The sequence below is a fragment of the Andrographis paniculata genome, unplaced genomic scaffold (genome assembly GCF_009805555.1).
Source record: "Andrographis paniculata isolate CXL003 unplaced genomic scaffold, ASM980555v1 Contig82END, whole genome shotgun sequence".
In the NCBI taxonomy this organism is placed as follows: Eukaryota; Viridiplantae; Streptophyta; class Magnoliopsida; order Lamiales; family Acanthaceae; genus Andrographis; species Andrographis paniculata.
The window spans coordinates 3372846-3398806 of NW_026137620.1; the positions used below are offsets into that span (position 1 = coordinate 3372846).

General features: G+C 30.3%; 2 protein-coding genes across 6 annotated transcripts; both read left to right on the plus strand.

The window, feature by feature from the left end:
* The first annotated feature begins 317 nt into the window (after window positions 1-317).
* Window positions 318-4978, plus strand: LOC127241348 (uncharacterized). Of its 2 annotated transcripts, none has more exons than XM_051260356.1 (10): window positions 318-513; window positions 727-1051; window positions 2033-2066; window positions 2181-2330; window positions 3297-3389; window positions 3480-3545; window positions 3658-3749; window positions 3883-3933; window positions 4588-4671; window positions 4771-4978. In XM_051260356.1, exons 1-10 carry the CDS (start codon window positions 495-497, stop codon window positions 4793-4795), a joined length of 939 nt encoding a protein of 312 aa, XP_051116313.1. In that variant the 5' UTR covers window positions 318-494; the 3' UTR covers window positions 4796-4978. The 2 variants fall into 2 exon arrangements, with proteins under 2 accessions (XP_051116313.1, XP_051116314.1); XM_051260357.1 differs by having other exon boundaries at window positions 3886-3933.
* A 14872-nt stretch (window positions 4979-19850) lies between these two features.
* Window positions 19851-25391, plus strand: LOC127241346 (uncharacterized). Of its 4 annotated transcripts, XM_051260353.1 has the most exons (9): window positions 19851-20151; window positions 21088-21436; window positions 22055-22088; window positions 22294-22521; window positions 23428-23517; window positions 23802-23867; window positions 23945-24036; window positions 24144-24191; window positions 25061-25391. In XM_051260353.1, exons 1-9 carry the CDS (start codon window positions 20133-20135, stop codon window positions 25146-25148), a joined length of 1014 nt encoding a protein of 337 aa, XP_051116310.1. In that variant the 5' UTR covers window positions 19851-20132; the 3' UTR covers window positions 25149-25391. The 4 variants fall into 4 exon arrangements, with proteins under 4 accessions (XP_051116310.1, XP_051116309.1, XP_051116312.1 ...); XM_051260352.1 differs by lacking the exon at window positions 23945-24036 and having other exon boundaries at window positions 24066-24191; XM_051260355.1 differs by lacking the exon at window positions 23945-24036 and having other exon boundaries at window positions 19851-20135; window positions 24066-24191.
* Window positions 25392-25961: the final 570 nt, after the last annotated feature.

Genomic DNA, 25961 nt, shown 5'->3' on the forward strand with positions numbered 1-25961 from the left:
AGCTGATCCGCTACTGCTTGCCTCTCTATGAGGTGGAAAGTAGGAAGTGTCTCATGCCGAGGATCAATGTTGTCTTTGATGACAATAAGCTAATTTCTTGCCAATCCCAATCCCAATCCCAATCCCAAACTGATCATGATCCTACATCATTTAATACTAATACTATTTCTTGATCATATCCAAACTATGATCCTACATCATTTAATACTAATACTATTTGTTTATCATATCCAAACTAACCAACTACTTCTGAGCTACCCATCAGACACTCCTTAAATACCCCTGGTCTGGTCCCATTGCTCAACCACATCCTGATCAACCATTACACAAATTAAACACTCAACTGAACCCCAAGATCAAGATCTGCTGATCTGATCTTACATCTTCACTCCGCTACTTACTTGTTCAACTTCATCCTCCTATCAGACCACAACTAGTCATCCATCCTCCACTTCCTGAGACAAATTAAGTTACTTCCTTACCCGTTTGAAGCAATGGCCAGTCTAATTCCAGGTCACAAGCTACCTCTTTTCCATCTCCTCAACATTTTTTAAATTTGCATAATTGGATATATATATAGTAATTAAATTTGCTGTGTTCTACATATATACTTTTGTTTTCTTTTGGTTTGGTTTGATGTTGCCTAGCATGAACTCGGTATGTTTGAAATAGCTAGCTAGCTAGCTACCAAGTGTGATTAATTAAATTATATGTTCTTACTTACAGAACTGTCATTAAATGGCATTTCTTCCATGGAAACTACTGATACAATAATAATAAGTTATTGGTTGAACTGGAGAGTTTTGGCGTGTGCAATATGGGTCCTATTGGGTATGGCCTTAAGTGCAGTTCTAATATGGAGATATGAAGGCGACAGAAACCGTAACGGGCCAGGATGTGTGTACGAGGATGAAGTTTGGGGAACGTGTTCGAGATCTGTAGCTCCTATTTGGCTGCTCGGCTACAGGCTTGTCGCCTTCGTTATACTGCTTGCATTGCTTCTTGCTGATGCCATTGCTTCTCGTGCTCAAAATTTTAATTATTATACCCAGTAAGTAGGGTGTGTTTGTTTGGAAAAATTTTGATTTGAATTTGATATGAAAATAATATTTGATAGGATATTTTGTGAGAGGAAAAAATATATTTTTTTAAGAAAAGCAGAGTCCAAATAGTAAAATTTGGGGAAACTTTGCAAAAGAAATATACCAAATAGTAAGATATCTAATTTCATACTAGCTAGTGACGCAATTCGCTGGTGACTTTTTCCTCTTTACGTCACGGCAAAAAAATACTTTCTCCATCGCAACTTAGAGTATCATTTGTACGATTTTAGTCTGTCCTACTTCAAAGTATTATTTCTTATTTTAGAAAAAGTAATCATACATTAATTGTAAAATATATTTTAAATTTTACTTAAATTACAAATATATGATTATAGATACAGTAGCTTTATACAAAAAGTGAAATGACAAAAATATCAAAATCTCTTACATACGGAGGGAGTAATATATTTGTAACGAAAATTCCGTCCCTAAAGTTCATGTAGCTAATGTAATTCATCCTTAATCTCGTCCCTAATGTCATTAGTTATAGAAAAAATAAATTTAGGGACAAAATTTTTTGTTACAAATATGTAATTTTCTTGTAGTGTGGGTCTTATTTCAAAATTGGATGAAGTTCGCATGCCTGATCCGAAATGACGAAATAAACCAAACTCGTCGCACTAGCAGTGTGATTTGGCCCCTATGTTTTTTGTCCATTGGAGGTCGTTTAGGGCTATAAAACTACGTTTCGACTTTTTTTGTTTTTAGGTTTATTTTGTTGGGCTTTGGGGTTCTTAAACCTATAATATTTAGTTGTTCCTCTTCATATTCAGTTTTAAGTTTTCATTTTATCAATAAAATTAGATTGGATATATATTTGATCTGCAAATTTGGTTATTTGGCCATATATATATATATATATATATATATACATCTGCATTATTGAGATTTCATACCATGAGTTTTATTACTCTTTCCTTTCTAATCAGGTGGACATTTGCCTTGGTGACCATTTATTTTGGGGTATGTGAATGTGATGTCACTAAGTTTTCTTAGATTATAAGCATAATTAGTTTGATAAAACTAATTATATATATATATATTTACTGAGATATTTTTTATGTTGGATTTTGGTAGCTTGGTTCTTCCCTCTCTATTCATGGCTGGCTACATTATTATTCTCACCCTAAACTGGAACTGAAAAAATATGAGCTTGCAAATGAATCATCATCTAATTGCAGAATGTCTGCATCAGGCTGGGGATATGCCTTTCAAATACTTTTTCAGGTAATATATATATATATATATATATATATTCATTGAGCATGCTTGAATCTAAATGCTCCAGCTGCACTGGAGTTTCATTAAATTATATTGTTACAGTTTTTACACCTAAAAAGTATGTCGAAAATGCAGAGGCAAATTAAAAAACTGACGCATAAAAATATTGGAGACGAAGAAAAGAATGTGTGATTTATGTGAAAAATCTAAAATTGATAATAATAATAATAACTCTGATACTATGTTAAGATTGGGATTCGGGTTCCAACTTAAAACCAATTGGTTGTAAGTGGAGTAACCCTTCATCCCTTGTAACGTAGGGGAATCCCAACATTACATCCAATATGAAATATTAACACCTTAATAATATTTTTATCCAAAAAAGAATTAAAAACCTTATAAATTGAGATATAATATCAAAATAAATGCGAAAACAAAACAATAAAAGAAAAAAAATGGTAGAATATGTACTTTTTTGCATGTGTTTCATTTTAATTGGATCGCATAATATATGTATAATAATAACATATATATATATATATAGTTTTTTGTAATTTTATTTAAATATATTATTATATTTTAATTTTGTAATATTTTTATAATTTATAAAATTTTATATTCTATAAACCAATATTGAATAACTTTTTACCATTTAAAATTTTAAAAATTATTTAATAAAATTAGTAACAAATCAAATGTTAATATTAATTTATTATTTATTAATTATAAAATTGATAAAATATTATAAGTTTTTTTTTAAAAAAATAATACATATATATAATGATGTAAAAATAAAAAAAATTGAGATTAATTTTTTTATTATGGATATAAAATTAAAAGAATATCTCATCTAGCGTGACAGAGAGTAAAAATAACTTGAAAGATAAAAAAATAGTTAGAGATATTCAATAATGACTATCTTCATTGCGGATGTTCTTAGTTTCTCATGGTCTCTTTTAACTTCTAGCGTAGATGTGTGCTGGAGCTGTAGTGCTCACCGATCTCGTCTACTGGTTGATAATTTACCCATTTCTTGTTGCAAGAAACATTCAAAATTTAACCTTTGTAAGTATAACAAACTAACTTTCCCTTCAAATTTGTATATTTATTTGAGTTGAAGAATATGGTTTATAAACTATATATGATCGGTTGCAGCTGGCAGTGTGTATGCATTCTGTCAATGCTGTTCTTCTCCTCGGTGACGCAATTTTAAATCGCCTGGTAATTCATTCGTTTTCTTTCTACTACACGAATTTAAATTAACTTACGAAATCAAAACATCATTATCATTATTATCATCATCATCATCGACAATATATGTGTATATATCCAGCGATTTCCATTCTTCCGCGTAGCCTACTTTATTCTGTTTACGGCTGTATGTGTGATTATCGAATGGATCATCCATGCTTGTTCATCAGTGAGGTAGGTTTCTTTTCGAATATTTTCTGGTTCATAAATAAAAGCAGAAAATTAATGAACAGCTAGCAATTAGCTAGCTAGCAGCAACAAGATTCATTAATCCTTTCATGTTCTGGAAATTTTCTTTTAAATTCAGCAGCTGGCCATATGATTTTATGGACTTGTCATCACCATATGCTCCCTTTTGGTATGTACTTAAACTCTCTGTCCATGAATTTATTCTCAAAAATTAATTAAATGGGTCGATATATATATATATATATATGAGTAAATTGCATAATATCCACTTGTGTTCTATTATAAATTCATAAAATATCTTGTGTTTTATTTATTACATGAAATTCATTTTGCTATATTAAAATAAACATCAAACATCGTCTCCATCCAAATAATGACATTTTCGTAATACAATCTAATTATGTAAGTGTTACGCAAATAATTGAGGTGAAATGTTTTAAATATCACTATTTGAATAAAATAAGTAGAGAAAAAATTAATTAGCACTTCATTCTACAGTTTATAAAAATTAAGTTACGGTTCGTCTTCATTTTACAAATGTGAAAATGAGAGTTAATCAAGTTTTTCTTTATTCATTTTATTCAAAGAATGATATGTAAAACATTTCACACATAATACTTGCATAATTAGGCATGTAATTATTAACAACATCAATGCTGGGATGAAAAAGGTGTATCGTGCTTAGTTTAATATAATAGAGAATTTCATACAATAAATAAAACACGGAGTATTTTATATATTTATAATTAAACGCAGGTGAATATTTTATGTCATTTACACTATATATATTTATATACTTACAATTTTATTGATATTTTTGCAGCTATGTGGCCATGGGGTTGCTGCTTTTTCCGTGTTTCGGGATCTTTTCCTTTGTTTTCCTCATAAAGAACCGTTGCTTATCAAGGTGATGTGTTTTTACTACATATACGATACTTTCGATATTGAACGTTATTAATAAACAGTCTCTGAGCTGCTTAATTATATATATATATATATATTACAGTTGCAAGAAGATGAAAACAGTATAGTGATCATCTGCCGAAGCTCGTTCGTATCTATATATATATATGTCTTGTTTTTTATTTGGGATTGTAAACTGAGTGCTGGTGTTGAAAATGCATCAGTATGGACCTGATTTATTGGTAACCTTCGAATCATTTTTAATAGTTAATCCAATAGTTATTAATAAAAAAGTTCAAATCATAAATTGATTTCTATAACTTCTTAGAAGAAAATTTATTTGAAGTAATTTTAACTAATGAATTAATTAAGAGTGTTACCATATTCATTAAACTCTAACAAGTTACGGAAATAAATCTTATTGGTATTTTCTATATATTATATATTATAGTAGGGTAAACTGTTTTTTTAGTCCCATAACTGGACCCCTTATCATTTTAGTCCCGTAAGTGGAGCCTGTCGCAAACTAATCCCATAAGTAAAAAAATTTCGCTGTTTTAGTCCTCCGGCGCCGGAGGTGATGTGTCCGCCAGGTGTTGCTAACCTGGCGGACACGTGAATTTTTTTATTTAGTTTTTCATTTTTTAAATTTTTTTTAAAACTTATTTTTAATTTATTTTAAATATTATTTGTATTTATTTTATTTTTTTTATTTGGTTCAATTAAAAAATAAAAAAATGAAAAAAAAAATAAATCCACGTGTCCGCCAAGTGTCGCTGACCTGGCGGACACGTGGATTTTTTTATTTAGTTTTTCATTTTTTAAATTATTTTTTTTTAAAACTTATTTTTAATTTATTTTAAATATTATTTGTATTTATTTTATTTTTTTTATTTGGTCTAATTAAAAAATAAAAAAATGAAAAAAAATAAATCCACGTGTCCGCCAAGTGTCGCTGACCTAGCGGACACGTGGATTTTTTATTTAGTTTTTCATTTTTAAATTTTTTTTTTAAAACTTATTTTTAATTTATTTTAAATATTATTTGTATTTATTTTATTTTTTTTATTTGGTCCAATTAAAAAATAAAAAAATGAAAAAAAAAAATCCACGTGTCCGCCAAGTGTCGCTGACCTGGCGGACACGTGGATTTTTTTATTTAGTTTTTCATTTTTAATTTTTTTTAAAACTTATTTTTAATTTATTTTAAATATTATTTGTATTTATTTTATTTGGTCCAATTAAAAAAATAAAAAAATGAAAAAAAATAAATCCACTTGTCCGCCAAGTGTCGCTGACCTGGCGGACACGTGGATTTTTTTATTTAGTTTTTCATTTTTTTAAATTTTTTTTAAAACTTATTTTTAATTTATTTTAAATTTTATTTGTATTTATTTTATTTTTTTTATTTGGTCCAATTAAAAAAATAAAAAAATGAAAAAAAAAATAAATCCACGTGTCCGCCAAGTGTCGTTGACCTGGCGGACACGTCACCTCCGGCGAGCCACACGGGCATCTCCGGCGCTGGAAAACTAAAACAACGAAATTTTTTCACTTATGGGACTAGTTTGCGACAGGCTCCACTTACGGGACTAAAATGATAAAGGGGTCCAGTTACGGGACTAAAAGAACAGTTTACCCATTATAGTATGGTATTGATTGAATGTATATTCATGTTTTACACATTCCAATGCTAAGATGTTCTTATATGAAAAGTATATGCTATATAATTTTTTTTTATGATGTGAAAATTCACAGTCGCTACTCTTCAACTGCACTCTGATTAAACCCTCAACCAAATTTAATAGTCTGCATAGGCTCGACAAGATAAATCATACTAATATATACTATATGTTATAAGAAAACAAAAAAGAAAGCAAATAAAGAACACGAAAGTTTTATGAGGTTTGGTGACGGTGTGTCAATCTATGTCCACGGGTAGGATTCAGAGAGATTTTATTATACTGATTCTGAAGGTTACAATCATACAATATGCCTAGGAACCATAGCTATCTATTTATAAGTACCCCAAAAACACCCTAAACCCTAAGCCCATTTGTTATTAATTAAGATGCGCCAAAAAGAAACTCTGCCAATTGATACAGTCTTTTCGTTTTTGTTCTGGGTCAGGTGGACAGATAAATCCAAGTCACGTTTCAACAATCTTCACATTGACTTGGAGTTTCTCCAACCGCCAAAGGTTCCTCAGTATCTTTCTCTCAGTCGTCTCCTTCCTGTCAGATGCCACGAGGGGGCTTTACCTCATGCGAATATTCACCAAGTTCAAACAATGTTCGAACTTCTCTGTTGGTAACGCCTTTGTCAACACATCAGTTGGATTGTATTATGTAACTATTTTTTGAATAGAAAACTTGTCTTCTTCCATAATATCACAGATAAAATTCAACTTTATATCAATATGCTTGGTTATTTCGTGATACTCCAGATTTTTAGCCAAACTCAAAGCACTCTAACTATCACATAATAACACCGGTTTCCACCCTCAGACCCAAACTCAGCACCAGACCATGTAACCAGATTCACTCTTTAATACCTTTAGTCATTAACATATATTCCACCTCAGTGGTCGACAGTGCAACTATAGGTTGTAAAGTAGACTTTCAACTGATTGCACATCCAAACAGAGTGAAGATAAAGCAAGTCACTGATTTTCGTTTCACTAAGCCACCCCGTAATCGGAGTCTGAATAGCCAACCAGACCATCACCGCGACCTTTATCATCATATACCAGACAAATATCAGATGCTCATTTCAAATATCGCATGATCCACTTTACAGCTCCCAGTGAGCTTTACCCGAATTAGCCATAAACCTGTTCACCGCACTAATCGCATAAGCGAGATCCGTTCTCGTACATACTATCACACACTAAGACTTTCCAACTACACTTCATGTAGCTAACATCTTCATCTGTAATCGGTATAGTGCTACGATCAAATTTAAAGTATGCGGCCAAGGAGTAATTACCGGTTTGGACTGATCAACATAGAATGCTTGCAAAACTTTCTCAATATACTTTCCTTGAGAAACCCATAGCCGTCCTGCTCCTCTATCACGCCAGATCTCCATACCCAATATTTTCTTTGCCGCACCAAAATCCTTCATCTCAAACTCATTCTTTAGTAGATTCTTCAAGTCATTAATTACAACCATGTTTTTAGCTGCAATTAACATATCATCCACATACAATAACAGATACACAAAGGAATCACTAAAAACTTTCTTCGAGTAAACACAATAATCAAACTGTTTACGAGTATAACAATTAGACACCATAAAATAATCAAATCTCTTGTACAACTGCCTCGGAGACTGCTTCAAGCTATATAAAGATTTCTTTAACAAACATACTTGGTCTTTTTTAGAACTTTCAAACCCCTCCGGTTGAGACATGTAGATCCGTTTTTCTAGATTACCGTGAATGAATGTTGTTTTTACACTAAGTTGTTCCAACTCTAGATGAAAAGCACCCACCATTTCGAAAAGAACCCGGATGATTTTGTATTTCACTATAGGAGAAAAGACATGATAATCAATTCTTTCCTTATGCAAGAACCCTTTTGCCACCAGTCTCACCTTAAACCTAGTAGGTTTAATACTAGGAATTTCCTCATTTCTTTTAAAGACCCACTTGCATCCCACTGACTTTACCCAGTTTGGTAGTGTAACAAGATCCCAAGTTTTCTTCTTTTCAAGAGATTGCATCTCTTCATTCATTGCTATAATCTAATTTTCTGCATTTTTACTCACCACAACTTTTTTATATGTCTTTGGATCATCAGAGCCAAGATCATCACCAACCGCCAATGCATAAGCCACAAAATCCATGTCACGGGTATTGACACATCCTGCAAACCTAGCTGGTTTTTGAATATTTATCTTCCCCTTTCTAGCTGCTATAGAAGCTACAACCCCAGGACCAGTGTCACCAGCTCCATTCTCAACCGGTTTCTCTTGAGGTTTTGACTGATCTGGTTGATCAGATTGATCAATATTATCATCCTGCTGCTTTTCCTCTATTACAACTCTTTCAGGAGTCTCAAACTCCACCTTCTGGTCAGCACCACAATCTTTTGTATCTACAATACTTTCACAACCTCTACTCTGATCAAGCATAGTAGATTCATCAAAGGTTACATCTCTGCTAATAAAAAATTTACTAGGATTTACCTTTTATACACCAAAATCGATAACCTTTGACTCATGTTGCATAGAATATGTATTTTACCGCCCTCGGCTCCAGCTTACCATAATTCACATGAACGTATGCAGGACATCCAAGTATTCTTAGATTAGAGTAATAAGAGAGTTTACCGGACCATACCTCTTGAGAAGTCTTTAAGTTAATTTCAGTTAATGAAGATCTATTAACCATATAGCTAGTAGTATTAATTGCTTCAGCCCATAATTGCTTAGATAAGCCAGCAAATATGCGCATACATCTAGCACGCGCCATGAGGTTTGGTTCATACGCTCTGCAACCCCATTTTGTTGTAGTGTGTGTCATACAATACGGTGCCTCACTATACCTTCTTTCTTATAAAAATCATCAAATAGAGCGTTGCATAACTCCAACCCATTATCAGTTATTAGAGTCTTGACCTGTTTACCCATCCGTTTCTCAATCATGGTCTTCCAATCCTTTAACTTCCCAAACACCTCATATTTAGTCTTCAAAAAGTAAAATCAAAATTTTCTTGAATAATCATCTATGAAAGTGACAGAGTAAGAACAACCACTCTGCGATTTCACCGGAGAGGCATCCCATAAATCTAAATGAACATACTCCATAATTTCTTTTGAAGTGTGATGACCTATACTAAACCTCACCCTGCATTGCTTCCCTTTTACTTGACAGAACTGAATTTTACCTGTCACATTCTCACCAAGTAAACCCTGCTTGCGCAGCACAGACAACCTCTGCTCACTCATGTGACCCAATCGATGGTGCCACAGATTTGTCCTGTCATTATGTTTATCCAATGATTGAGGTATTGTAATCGTTCTTATCACTGAACTACCCTGTAAAAAATAAATTTGATGTTGCAGTTTTTCCTTCGTTAGCACCAGAGCACCTTTTAGAGCTTTCACGCAGTCACTTTCACCATGATATTTTAAACATTCTTGGCTAAGGTGCCAAGAGAAATCAAATTCTTTATGAGTTCAGAAACATAACAACGGTCAAATTTCCTGATAGTATTGTTATGCAATTTTATCTGCACTATCTCGCTCCCCTTTATGGCCAAAACCCCATCATCACCTAATTTCACCGTTCCATTCCACTCCTTGAAAGAAGAGAGTAGATCACGAGAGAACGTCATACAGTGAGAAGCACCAGTGTCCATAATCCAGGTATCAGCAGTACTAGTACTACACATTGTCAGAACTTCACCAAAGTCCCCATCATCAGAACTGTCTTGTACCACAACGGCACTACCACTGTTACTAGACTCAACTTTTGTATTTTCCTTTTTCTGTGGACAATCCCTACTAATGTGTCCATTCTCGTTGCAAAGATAACACTTAAATTTGCTAGAGAATTTTAATTTTGAACGCGACCTCCAATTTCCATCACTCCTCTCATGTGGTCTTCCTCTATGTGCAAACAGATCTGAACCATAACTCTGTTTCCCAGAAACCTTTCTTTTCAATTCTTTAGACATAAGGGCATCTTTCACATCATTAACATAAATTTTAGTTCTACTATACAATATAGTATCTACAAAATTCTTATATGAACCAGGTAGTGAACACAGTAAAATTAGGTTTTGATCTTCATCATCTATTTTAACCTCAACCCCTTGAAGATCAAGAATAATATAGTTAAAGGTATCGAGATGATCCTTTACCCGAGTACTTTCAGACATCCGGAGGGTATAAAGTCGTTTCTTTTAATATAGTCTGTTCGTGAGAAAATTGTTCTAGTACTTCTCATATAGTTTATCCCATAACCCAGAAACGGTCGTCTGTTCTACAACCTCCCGTAACACCTCATCAGTAACTGACAATAAGATCGCAGAATAAGCCTTTATCAAACTCCCTTCTTCACCTCGTTCTTCATGTCTTTATGAAACTCCCTCTAATGCAACAACACATCCCTGTTCAACCAAAAGTGCCCTTATCATGATCTTCGAGAATGTGAATTCATTCGTCCAATTAAACTTCTTCAAATCAAACTTATACGAAGACATCTTTAATCAATCAGATATGACTCTGATACCATTTGTTATGAGAAAACAATAAAAAAAAAAAAAAACAAATAAGGAACACAAAGGTTTTACGTGGTTCGGTAACGGTTTGTTAAATTACGTCCACAAACAAGAACCGGAGATATTTTATTGTACTGATTCAAAGGGTTACAATCATACAATACGACTAGGAACCATAACTATCTATTTATAAGCACTCCCAAAACATCCTAAACCCTAAGCCCATTACTTATTAATCAAGATGGGTAAAAACAAAACCGTGCCAATTGTAACAGTCTTTTCGCTTTGGCTCTGAGTCGAGTAGACAACTAAATCCAAATCACGTTTCAACACTATATAATTTGTTTATACAAGCAACAATTTTAACATGCTATCGTAATAATCTTTATTTGCAAAGCATGTATACATTCAATCGATAGCATAATGAAATGTATAAAAAAATATTTGTAAGATTTGTTTCTATAAATCATGTGGTAATATTCTTTGGACTAGTTACTGTGCTGATTGGGTTTAGGGTTTAGGGTTTTGGGTCAATCTAAACATGTGATTTGACCCACTCAACATATATAATAAAAGCAACACATTCCACGTAATAGTAATGTATAATAGTTTTCTAATAAAAAAAAATGGCATGAGATATAACACATACAGAAACATAGTAATAGTAATGTACAATAGTTTCTAATAAATAAAAAAATGACATGAGATATAAAATATACCTAAAAAATAAAATAAATACAATACGTGGGGCGGATGGAGTATATATCACCCTTTAACAAAGTACACACACGCTTGCATATATAAATATATTTACAATGTCATATTATATCTATATTTTATACATCTACATTCACACATACACATCCTCATATGTTCATATATATATATATGTTCTTATATTTATTATGGATTTTAATTTTCTATACAAGCATTTACATATAAATATATTATTATATATTATATAACAACGTTATCGTACATATATAACAACGTTATCAGTACGATATTTTTCTGATGATATATTAATATAAAAATAATATTTTTTGTATTTTTTCGAGTTACTTAAAAAATTGCAAAAATAGTGTTTGAAGACATATTTTATTACAAAGTTTTGTCTTGGATACATAAGAAGATATCAAAGAGTTGCAGCAGTTTTGCTATACTTTGAGAAGAAAAATAATATGAATGTTGAGTGTATCATTATTAATAATGTCGAAGATAATTTATGTTTCATAGACAGTGCATCAATGCACATCACTCTGAAAAATAGAAAATATTTTACCAACCTGAAGTTAGAAAAATTCATGATAATACTATAGGGTAGTAGTGCAAAATTGATTAAAAACTTCGGAAGAGCACTAATATTTCTCCCAGTAAAACTTGATATTCTAAATGTACTATTTTCTAGAACATCTAAAAAAATTGCTAACTTTTAATGAAATTCGCTGGAATGGATATCATATTGAGACATCAAACGAGACCAATAATGAGTTTTTGTTAATTACAAAATTCATTGATGAAAAAATACATATATTAAAGAAAATGTCTTATTGTCTTCCGACTTATATTAAACAAGGCTGAATGCAATTAAAATATTTACGGTAAATCAGAAGTATGCAGATTTTATGATTTGATACAATTGGCTTGGACATCATCATAATATCATGATGAGACGAATTATTAAAAATACTCATAGTTATACTTTCAGAAATCAAAGAGTATTGAATACAAATAAGTTCAAATGTGCTGCTTGCATACTAGAGAAGTTACTAATTTGACCATTAGGTGCAAAAGTAAAACTAAATCATATGCATTTTTAAAACAAATTCACAGTGATATATATATATGGATCTGCAAATCCATCATGCGGACTATTTAGATAATTTATTGTACTTATCGATGCATCTACTCGATGGCGGCATGTAAGTTTATTATCCACCTATAATTTGGTTTTGCGGGGTTGCTTACTCAAATCATTAAATTATGAGTACAATTTCCTGATTATTCAATAAGAAAAAATGTCTAGTTAATACTAGTGAATATTCACTCAAGATATTTGATGATTAATGCATTTCTATTGGAATTGATATTGAACATCTTGTACAGTATGTACATACTCAAAATAGTTTAGCCGAATCGTTTATAAAGAGATTATAGTTAATTACTAGACCAATATTAATAAAATCTAAAGTTCTCGTATCTACTTGGAGACATGCAATATACATGAAACAGTACTAATAAAACTCAAACCGATAAATTGTCATAGCTACTCTCCAATACAATTATTGTATAATAAAAAGCTTAATATTTTATATTTTCGAGCTTTTGAGTGCGCAGTTTATGTGCTATTTGCACCGCCCCAACGCACAAAAAATGAACCCCCAACGAAGATTGGAGATGAACTTCGGATAAGACCTTGAACAATTAACTAACTATTTGTTTATAGCTCGATTTACTGATTGTCATTTTGGTGAGTCATATTTTCCGACATTATGGGGAGAAATTAATAAATTGAAAAAAAATTACTTGGAAATACCTTTCAAGTTTCTTGAGCATCGTAATAGCTAGAGTGAATTAGAAGTGCAGAGAATTATACATTTGCATCGAATTGAAAATCAGTTACTTGATGTTTTTGTGATGTCAGCATAGCCACCAGATCACATATAGCTGCAAATGAATTGCTAAAATTATTGTTCCTGAAGGATAAATGCAACATTATAATGATGAGCTAAATGCATATTTGAAGCGTGACAGATCTTTAGGTTCCAAATATAATAATTTTCGAAAGAAAAGAATAATAAATGAAAAGGTCAATGAATTGAAATGTTAATCAAAATTCTAAAAAAATAGATAATAATATAAATCAAATTTCTGAAAAAGTTGATCATGGTAAAGTTTTCTTACGAAGAGAACGAGATTTCTGAAACTTTAATAAATTATGTTACTATGAAAAAGTATTGGAATCGAAAGGACATAATTATAGACAATGCTTTTATAAATAATGTAGCATTTTATCTAATATAAAATGACGAAGATCTTGAACCTAGATCAGTTGATGAGTTTCGGAAAAAAAAAAGATTGGGGAAAAAAGAAAAATGCGATCTAGTTTGAATTGAATTTCTTGACAAAATAAAAAGTTTTTAGACCGCTTAATCACCTGAAGGTATTAAGCTCATTGGCTATAAATGAGTATCCTTTCAAAATAAAATGAGAATAATGAGATTACCAAATATAAATTAAGGCTTGTGGCCTAAGGTTTTTCAGAAAGACTAGCAATTGATTTTAATGAAACTTATTTTTTAGTAATTGATGAAATGACATTTCGATATCTTGTTAGTTTGAAAATTCATAAAAATTTGGATATGGGTCTAATAGATATCGTAACTGCTTATTTATATAACTCATTCGATAGTAATATTTATATGAAAATTCATGAAAGATTTGGTATGCCTAATGCATACAAATCGAAGCCAAAAAATATTATTATTTTATTAAATTACAAAAATCTTTGTATTGCATCAAACAATCTGATGGCATTTGCTATAATTTCCTCAGTGAATCACTAATTAAAGAAGGACATGTTAATAATTCTATTTGTTCATTCATATATAAAATAAGAGATTCTTTTCTGTTCTTTTTTTTTTTTTTATCATGGTTGTTTAAGTAGATGATTTAAATTTAATTGAAACTATGTAAGATGTCCAAAAAGCTATTGAATACTTGAATAGAGAAAATTTTAAAGAATAAGAAAATCTACCTAGGTCTACAATTGAACATTTAGAAAATTGAATTTTCATCAATCAATCTGCATATATACCTAGAAGAAATTAAAATGATTTCCAATGAATAAAATATATTTATTAAGTATTCTAAGGATCGTTAGATCTCTTTATTCTACCAAGGATTCTTTTAGGCGAAAAGAGGATAATGAAGAAGCTTTTCTTTCTAAAATACCATATTTAAGTACTATTAGCGCACCTGGTATTTGTACAAGACCATATAACATTTTCTATAACGTATTGACAATATTAGTATGCCAATACAACGACATTGGAAATGTGTTAAACATATTTTTCGTTATTTCCAAGTAATTGTTGATCTCAGTCTATTGTATTTAAAGAAATCCTGATATGAATTGATTAAATACACAAATGTTATATATCTTTTTTTAACCCGTATAAATCCAATTTTTATACTAAGTATATATATTTACTTGTGGTGGTACCGTAATATCCTGGATATCTACCGAACAAATATTAATCGCGACATTATAAAATTATGATCAAATAATAGCAATACATGACGCTGGTAAAGAGTGTGTCTAGCAGATCAATTATTCAACACATATTTTAAATAATTGTGGTTAGTGATGTGAAAATGATCATTCTCCCACCAATTTATACAAAATCAAAATTTACCTTACTCATCATCTTTTAAAAAAATAGTGAAATAAATTTGCAACATATTCATTTGGATGATAGTTTAGAAGATTTATTTACTAGGATACATTCGTCAGGAATCGAGAGAGTAATATAATACTCCCTCCGCCCTATAAAATTATCCCACTTTAGTCTGAAAGGGGGATTAAAAAAAAATTATTAAAAAAGTTATAAAAGTAAAAACGTAATTGATGGTACTTTTGAAAATTTAGTTAAAATTAACGAAAATAAAAAAAGGTTGGTTTGTTGATTTTAAATAATGAATAAATTTAACGAATGAATTAAAAGAAACAGAGTCGTAGGAATATATTCATTTAAGATTTTATTAGATTTTTAAAAAATTATGAATATATGTGAATTTATAAAATTCACATAAATCATACAAACTTTGTTGTATTTTAGTTATTGATTTAATAATTTTTATATAAATTTAATAGGATTATTTATTGATTTATATGAATTTTATAGGATTATAGAATTTTTTAATTGATTTATATAATTTTTATAAATTTATATGAACCACGTCTATAGATAAAAACAAATAAAATATTGAAATTATTAAAGAAAAATACCAAAATTATATTAGTTAAAAATATATATTATTAGTCATGATTTTAATATTTATTTTCGTCATCTTCATTTCCATCGCAGTTGTACCTTGGTCTAATTTCTCATGTAGGATTAACAATACTGATTTTCTATGCATTAGAATAATTGTAACATAATACTATTTTTATATATTAATATTTTTAATTTTATAAATTTTATTATATTATCATTTAATATATCATTTTATTTTAATTTTGTTATACGTGTATATATGTTATAATTTAACAAATTTAGTGTGTAATGATAATGAGATGAAATGAATATGAAAATAAATTTAATGTCTCAATTGATAATAATTAGCTGAGCAAAAATAATTATTTGTCCAATTGTATATTACAATTATCAATTTTGATCTCATTAATTTTTTTTACTATTATTTATTATTTTTTAATCAATTTTAATCATATTCAAATTAAAATTTATCAATTTTAATCCAAGGTAGTTGACAACGATTGAATATCGGCCGTATTGAATGATTTAGAAAGGTGACTGGCAAATCTAAACAGCCAACACGCCTATGTTCATTACCCTGCACTGAACATGACAATGTTCATGCCCCTGTTAGCAATCATGTTTTGAATATGGTTGTATTTTTTATTATTTAAAAATATAAAAATAATCAATTTTTAATAATTAATGATATAATTGAAAAAATATATAAAAATAATAAATTAATATATATTTTTAATATTCATAAGTATATATTTTTCAAAATTTATAGAAAATTTTTATAAACAATTTTAATTTGTAATGTAAAATATAAAAATATAAATATTATTTAAAAATTTATATTATTTTAACTTAAAAACTTTAAAAACAACATCAATAATTTATATAGTTAATGCATGACTATAAATTTTTTAGTTAAAAAAAATATATTTAAAATAATATTCAAAATTTTTATTTTTAAAATTATAAATTTAAATTATTTATATTTAAAAATTATATATAATTATGATTATTAAAAATATATATTAATTTATTGTTTTTTATAGTTTTTTTGCAATTTTTTTAGAATATTAAAATATAATTATTTTTATATTTTTAAATAATTATAAAAAGTAATTTCGTTGAAATATAAATATATATGTGTCAATAATTTGAACAAAGAAATAAAAATGATAATTAATATGACGTAGAACATGATTATATTTAGAATACGGCCATGGACATAGTAGAAACATTACTGTGTTGAGAATTTGATGATGAATATAGTTAGGACATAACTGTGGTGAAAATATGGAACAAATAATTAAACAACCATATTGAATGAACACGGGCCATGTTGAGTGTAGGTAATGAATACGACGGTCATGTTGAATTTCACATGGCCACTGTAAATCACTATCAGTTACTTTGGAATTAAAATTGATAAATTTTAGTTTAAATATGATAAAAATTGATAAAAAGAATATTAATTATTATATAAAAACGTAGTACAAATCAAGAAAAAATGACAAAAATACTTCTCTTGGTGTCTTATAATACTATTATAACGACACTTGTGCAAAAAATTATACAAATATAAGAATATTTTTAATGTTAAGTACAATGACGCAAAAGGTAAATGAGACCCTTAGAGTCGGGCGAAAGAAGTATAATTAAACCAAGATAATTTTTACTCTAATTAGCTTGTATATTTTAGTTTTTGTTATTTTATTAAAAAATTATAAGAACATTTATATGTCAATATTAGTACGTATTTCTTATGAATCGAAGAAATCTATCAAAAATTTATACTTATCGTAAAAGATTTTATAATATACTCCCTCGTTTCTTTAATAAATTATCTATTTTTTTATTTTTGCTCCGTTTCATAACAAAATATTTATTTCATTTTTAATAAAGTTAGTTTAGTCTTTTTGTATTTATTTTTATTATATTTTAATATAATACTAATATTTCTAAAATTATGTGTAAAAAAATAAATAGACAGTAAAATATGAGACGAAGGGAGTATAATTTTGTATATATATATATATATAAATATCAATTAAAATTCAATAAAATTATAGGCTTTTTTCATGTCTGATTGTTGAATATTTAAAAATTTTAAAAAACGTTCAAATTTTTTTAAAAAAATTAAAAATATAATTTATTGGTATTTTTAAAATTGAAGTACATTTTTATACTTTGATATCCTCTACATATTACTCATTGCGAGCTAAATTTACTTTCATTTTTATTTTAAGTCTGTCCTCTAAATTTATCCCGTTACTAACCTCCTGAAATATTTCGGAAGGTTATCGAATATTTCAGAAGGTTTTGAAACGTCTCGAAGGATCACCGCTGACCTTTCCATATTTGCGCGCTGCAGACCCTTCCTCAACGCTTCTCCGTAGTCTCCTCGATATTGCTCGACCAATGTTTCGGTTCGGGACATCCTTCCCAACTTGAACTAGGCATTGCTAGGCCGACAGAAAGGTGTTCGAGTAGGAATCGTCTGACTTGTTACAAGTGGTATCAGAGCTGCTGCGATGGCGACAGACAAGTCTGATGCTGAGTTTGGCAAAGTCAACAAAATTAATATTTAACATAATTTTATTCAATATGTATTTACAACAAATATCATTATCTTTATTATATTCTCTCTTCTTCTTTTATTTAATTCTAACTAAATTCCTTTTTTATTTTTATTATTTTCTAATAAAATATGTTGTTTTATTTTATTTTATTCTTATTAGACACAAATACTCTAATTTTACGGAATGATGGAGTATATATTAGCTTAAATTATATAATACCCTTTGTGCTTTATTAAAAATGTACAAAATATATTTTATTTATTGTGTGAAATATCTCTACGTTAATGTAAAATTTGCACAAAATAGCCCCTTGTGTCCCGATATTTGAGTCTAAATAAAACCTAAATTATACAAATTTTATAAAAATAAAAAATAAAAAATAAAAAATATCTTAAATAATTTTTTTAATAAAATAAATAAAAAATAATTGATTAATCTTTTCTTTTATATTTTTAAGACAAATTGGTATTTGGTTTTTAAAAAACTATAAAAATAAATGATTAATTAATTAATTAATTAATTATTCTATTAAAAAAATCATTTAACATATTTTATTTTTCTTATTTGTATAAAATTTGCGTCTTTCTTATTTGTATAAAACTTGAGTAAATTTATGATTTATTTAAAACCAAATATAAGTTTTTGGATAAAAAACAAAGTGTTTCGTGCACACTTTATATTAACATAAGGGATTTCATACAATAAATAAAATATAAAATATTTTTTTACATTTTTAGTAAAAATATAAGAAAGTGTTATATAATTTACCCTATATATTATAGATTTTATGAGTGTAGTGTATACATATAAACAATAGAAGTTAAGGTCAGACCTAGTAAAAACTCAAAATTTTATATCAATTTTTGGTCTCATTCAAATGAAAATTTATCTGACCACGGTGTGTTGGCTTGAACAATGACGTGTTGGATGACTCAGAAGGTGACTGGCTGGGCGCCCCCCAGTCAGCCAATTACCCTGCACTTTTGAACAAAGTCTTGGGCAGTAACACCCCATGTTCAGAAGCAGGAACACCATCATGTTCAGAAGTGCATGATAGTCAACACTGCTGTGTTGGCTGTCTGAGACCCTCAGTCAGTCACCTTCTGAGTCCTCCAATACAGCCGTGTTCAAGCCAACACGACTGTGTTCATCCAGTCAACTATGTTCGAACTAAAATTTATAAATTTTTATTTGAATAAGAATAAAATTGATAAAAATTTTGAATGATATCAAAATTGATAATTATGATGATAATAATAATAATGAATATGACCGAAAATTAATTTGAATAACGAATAATTACGATAATGAATAAGACGAAAATTAATTTTGCTCTAAAAGCTTTCACGGCTCGAATAACGAAACATGTACAACAAAACAAAACAAAACAAAGAAACAGAAAACTTTATTGCCCCCGTTTTACTCTTGCTCTTACCTTCCTCACGCATAGACAACAACTCAAAGACGCAGCGACTCAACTCAACTCAACTCCGGTGCTGATTGATTCGTATCGAAGCAGTTAGTCGAAGTTGAGGTTCTATTGACCGTAGGGATCTCTCCCATCTCATCCCATCTGGTGCCGGAACTGCACTTCACTTCGGGAGGGATCATCTATTCCTGTGCGTGTTACAGGGAAAGATCACAGGAGGACTGTTTGAGGCAATGGTCAGTCAAAATTCAGGTGCAATGTCGATCATCACTATCTCGTTTCTCCTATACGTCCTTTCCTGGATATGTTACTGTGTTACATTTATATAACTAAACTAACTCGATGTGGAGAATTGCCTATTTGAGCTGCTGAAAATGCGATTTCCGTGTGGGTATGAGCAGTTGTCATTCGCCTTGCTTCTTACACAGTTGGAAGGCTTTGGCGTTGGGAGGCGGAACGAAAATTCCGGTCTACTAGAAGCTTTACTTAATCTCTGTGCGCGCATTTTTGTTTTGAACCCTAAAATATATATTCAATTTTGGTCAAATTTGTATAAATTTAGCTCCCACGAAAACGAAATTGCTTGTTTCAAAATCTGATTAGAGCTTACGATCTAGGATCATTCTTGACATGTGCTTTTGTTTTGTCATTTTAACGCCGAGAGGTTAGGGTATTTTGTGAGTCGTAAATGCTGAAAAAACTTGTGGGAACTAACATTGAAACTCAATACATTAAAAATCCAAAATTCAGTATTTTATTTTAATTGGACTAAAATTGAATCCAATTGAAGAATTTATGCTGTTCTATAAGAAATAAGGGAATATGCTTTCATTTCTTTTGGATGACCTGGAGCCATTGACTCATTCCTTTGTTCTTGAATAAGTTTATTCCCAACTTATTGGCCTTTTTATGTATGATGCCCATATCAAAATTTTTCTAAAATTTGACTTTTCTTGGTTTGATGTTGCTGTGATTGCCCTTCACAGCATACAAGAGTTTGGCAGTGGATTATAACAATCACTTTGTATAACTATTAATCTTGATTTATTTCACTGCTTCCTCTGCTATTAGACATATGCTGCTAAATATTAAGTGGAATAAACAAATGTGTGAAATAAACAGTTGTTTTTGTTTGAAGATAGAGGATTATTAGTTTAACGAGCATGAATGGCTAATACATTCTTGCAGAATTTTCATTAAGTAGCATTTGGTGGCTTTCCGTGGAAACTGATACAACTGCCCTAAGTTATTGGTTGAACTGGAGAGTTTTGGCGTGTGCAATATGGGTCCTATTAGGTATGGCCTTAAGTGCACTTCTAATATGGAGATATGAAGGGCACCGAAAAAATCAACAAAGTAGGAATAAGAATGAGGGTCCAGGATTTGTGTATAAGGATGAAATTTGGGGAACATGTTCAAGATGGGTCCATCCTATTTGGCTGCTCGGTTACAGGGTAGTTTGCTTCTGTGTAATGCTTGCATTGGTTCTTGCTGATATCATTGCTTCTGGTGGTTGGAAATTTAACTTTTATACCCAGTAAGACCTCTAAATTAGTTTCTTTGCTTAAATTTAAATTATGCCCTTCATAAAACCTTGAACTTTTTCTTTTTTTTTTCTTGTTTATATTTATTTTGATGTGTTTTCTTTTTTTTTTTATTGCTTAGTCACCATGCCCACTTTAGTAATCTTTCAGAATTTGGAATTTCGACCAGTTTCATGCACTGATTTCTAGTTTTTTTGTTCTTGTTATTGCTTCTATTTTGGATGCGTTTTCATCGTGCATAACTTTTGTTGTCCGAAGTTGTGGAAATTGCAATATGAAAAATTTCTAATATTCAAACAGTTTTTTTTTGTAACATCAAATCTATTCTTTGCTAAATTCCGGAGGTTATGTAAGATATGATCTAGCTTGCAACGTGAGGAGGCACATTGGAAGAATCAAGACTAGATGCATATAAAAGGATATCTTTTCCTACAAGCTTTAGTTTTTTAAGACAAGATGATCATATAATAGAGTTAACATGGGAAAATCACTGCTCTCTCTCTCTCTATATATATATACAAGCATTGCCATACTGATGACTACATTGGGAATGTGGCGACACTTTCATATGATATTCAGATAATTTTTATAACTCTTTCCTTGTTAATCAGGTGGACGTTTGCCTTGGTGACCATTTATTTTGGGGTATGTTATTAAGTTTTTCTTAGCAGATGTATTCTATGAATAAAGCATAATTTTTGTACAACTGATCCTCTTTTTTCTTAAGATTTAACTTTCTGCTAACTGAGAAAATATTTATGAAAAGGAAAATGGACTTCCACATTTGTTATCAGTTGTTTTTCTCTATTTCAGATATATATATTTTTTATGTTATGTTGGATTCTTGTAGCTTGGGTCCTCACTTTCAATTTATGGCTGCCTACATTACCGCCTTGAAGTGAAACTAGAAAAGGATCAAATCCATGATTCGGATGCAGACCATGACTCCTATCTGCCAGCCACTCCAGGGCAGTATGCAGAAATTCGTAGCTTGACTGAAAGCCTGAATCATCTTGATGAATCTAATTGCAGAATACTTGCATCAGGCTGGGGATATGCCTTGCAAATAGTTTTTCAGGTAACTATTCATTGAGCATGCTTGTTCTTTCTACATCATCAATTTGATTGCCGTGCATGGATTTTTTTTCCCCCAAATATGTTCATGAATGGTTGGCTAATCTTTTCTTTCTTTTTTTTTTTAAAATTTACCTACGATAAAAGCTTTTATAGTTTCGAAAAATAATCAATGTTCAGTAGTGGGGATCCTTACAACATGGGAAGGTATATATTTTCATTACATTATTACAATGGTTGATACATAATCATTCCATCTCAGATTATAACCTCACCCAAAATAACAAACCTTGAGCCATACTCGGCCTATTACCCTTCACTGGTTTCGATTGTTTAAATTATGATTCAGATGAATATTAAGAAATAGCCTACTTCTAGCCTCAAAAATAGGACATCCCACAAGAATGACTCTTTAAAAGTGCTCGTGCTCTCTGAAAACTAAAAATATATATCATTCAACCCCTATCGTAAAGCAGGTTTAAGTACCAGAATGATTCTGTCATTTTCTTTTTGAGAGTAATACTTTCTTGCCCATGACAGAAAACTGATTATCCTACCATAACATATAAGAAAAAAAAATCCTACCATAATGATTAGCATTTTACATGTAACTTAACTAATCATTTGTTGTTTGGAATGATAATACCCTATGGTAACCTAATATCTGGTCATTCTATGTGTGTCTCTTTCTTTTATTATTTTTCTCTTATGCCCTCCTGTTTTTGTGGCCTTGTATTGTCATGGAGTTTGCTAGAATCAGGATGTATACATTTTGAGTTGTAATATAATTAGCTTGCATGCGTAAGTTTCTTTGATAGATGTATATCGAAATGCAGTAGAGTTTCATAATCTAAATTATACAATTATCACTTATCCTGTTTCTCATCATTTCTTTTGACTTCTAGTGTAGATGTGCGCTGGGGCTGTAGTGCTCACGGATCTCGTCTATTGGTTGATAATTTACCCATTTCTTACACCCAGAAGTAAAAACGTAACCATTGTAAGTATAACTTTCCCAACTCTATGTGTTAAATCGGTAGATTGTTCTGAGCATTTACAGCTCTATGAAAGTGTGACTTTTTCAACCTTAGGGAAACAGCATTCTTCTCTTTAGATTCGTCTAAAGGTTCTTTTCCATAATTTCCACTTTTAAAACTTTTATTAGTTATGGATAACTTTCTCGGTTATATTTATAGTTTAAAACTCTGAAATGATCACTGATCCTGATTAATGCTTACCTCACGTCTATTTCACTCGATAATTTTACACTTTTACTATCTGCAGCTGGTAGTGTGTATGCATTCTGTCAATGCTGTTCTTCTCCTTGGCGATGCAATTTTAAATCGCTTGGTAATCTCTAATTTAGTTATTTTCTTTCTACTACGTAGATTTAATGTATGACTAATTGAAACACCAACTATATCCAGCGATACCCATTCTTCCGAGTTGCCTACTTTATTCTATGGACATCTGTCTTTGTTATTATCGAGTGGATCATCCATGCTTGTGTATCAGTGAGGTATCATTTTTATTTTTTGCTTCATAAAGTGTCTTCCAGCCCTTCTAGCAAATCAACAGCAACAAGAATCATTCTTTGATGACCTGGAAAAATTCTTAATTGCACAGCTGGCCATATGCTTTTATGGACTTGTCGTCACCATATGCTCCCGTTTGGTATGTTCTTAAACCCTTTTGTTTGCTAAGAGTGCACTCGGTAGTACTTATTAACTTATGTTTTTAAGCTTTGTACTTTCTGTGGCGGAATATGTTTGCATCCTAGTTGACATGGCTTTGACTGCCCTTAGAACGACAAAATTGTAGTGGACCAGACTATATAGAAACTGAACTATGTGTGAGGGTTCTTATTGTACGCAAAGGTGAACTGGAGTAGAAATTTTTGTTTGCGCTGGTTCTAAGACTGTTGAAAATATATGTAGCTAAATAGTTATTTTTAGAAGTACACTTGTCTAATATATTTATTCTTTGCAATTTTGATCCAACCACCTCGTATGTAATAAAAACATACAACATATATTATATACAGTATGATGTGTTATAAATATAATATGCTGTATATAATATATGTTGTATACTTTCATATGAATATATTGATTGGATAAAATTAGCATCATATTGATTTGACCCGATCAGTAAGGGATCTGCCGCCTTATATGACCCTGCCGGGAAATGATCCAGCACCGCCATATTTTCAATGGTGCTAGTTACGTGTGTGACACTTTATGCATTGTCGATTCTCACGTGTTACTTTTTGCAAACACATGAAATGTCGCACGCAGAATTAGAACTATTAAAGCAACAAACAAGTAAGATACCTAATCATTTTGGAGATACAATCTAACTAAAATACCATGTGAAACTTACAAAGGTTTGGCTTCGGATCTGTGCTAGTCTACTTGGGTAAAAACCTTTTTGCCAAAGTGAATTCATTTCATTCATCTTGTTATCTCAAACATTCTGTGTTGAGCAGCACACTTGTTTTGCCTGTGCCACGAGAAAATTCATACGAACAAATATTTTTGCAGGTATGTAGCCATTGGGTTGCTGCTTTTTCCATGTTTTGGGATTTTTTCCCTCGTTTTCCTGCTAAAGAACCAATGTTCATCACGGTGATGTTTTTACTATACAAGACTTCGATATTGCACATGTAATCAGTCTCTGAACTGCTTATTACAGTTGGAAGAATCTTTAAAACAGTATACTGATCTGCTGAATCAAGTTTATATAGTCCCTCCCTTATGTTTTGTGGTTTAGATTGTTTCCAGTGTATGACGATGCTGATGAACTATAATAAAGACAAACACTACAGAATTCTATGTATTCCAATATGACCAAACTAAATTCTGTTATTACATTGTCGATATATTTTATTATTTTTATTATTATTTTTCTTTGGTACTTGGGAACCTCTGGTATTTGGAGTGTACTATAAGTAAACCTCCAGTTGAATCTAATAGCTTGCAAATTAGGTCCGATAAAATAAGTTGAATTAGACGAACTATGTGTGATAGACAAGATTAGATGTCAGGTGTTTGAACTCATGCTTCTTTGGTTATATATGCTAGGGTTTGGATACTCTAATACTAAGTTCGAAGTTTTGGTTGTTATTTGGGCTTTACTTAATTATTAAGGAATGAGACTTGTTTGATTGTGTAATATATATTTGATTTAAAATAAATTTAATTTTTTTAAAATTTTTTTGTAATATTTTAATAAAATTTTATATACTTGGATTAAGTATGCAATTTTGTTTGGGCACAAAAATTAAATAATAATACTATTAATATAACATTGTGATGGATAAAAAATAAAGCGGTGATATTATAGAAATTTTGTTAAAGAAATGATAAAAAATATTGTGATAAGTAAAAAAATATGAAATTTTAAGTTTATATAAATACATAAAGTATATAGTTATATAGTTAT

What these genes read in the sequence shown, in the direction of transcription:
- LOC127241348 (XM_051260356.1), top strand. An exon ending in AATTTTAATTATTATACCCA is followed by an intron (nt 1,052 to 2,032) that starts GTAAGTAGGGTG and finishes CTTTCTAATCAG; the next exon opens with GTGGACATTTGCCTTGGTGA. An exon ending in ACATTCAAAATTTAACCTTT is followed by an intron (nt 3,390 to 3,479) that starts GTAAGTATAACA and finishes GATCGGTTGCAG; the next exon opens with CTGGCAGTGTGTATGCATTC.
- LOC127241346 (XM_051260352.1), top strand. An exon ending in AAATTTAACTTTTATACCCA is followed by an intron (nt 21,437 to 22,054) that starts GTAAGACCTCTA and finishes CTTGTTAATCAG; the next exon opens with GTGGACGTTTGCCTTGGTGA. An exon ending in TCACCATATGCTCCCGTTTG is followed by an intron (nt 24,192 to 25,060) that starts GTATGTTCTTAA and finishes ATATTTTTGCAG; the next exon opens with GTATGTAGCCATTGGGTTGC.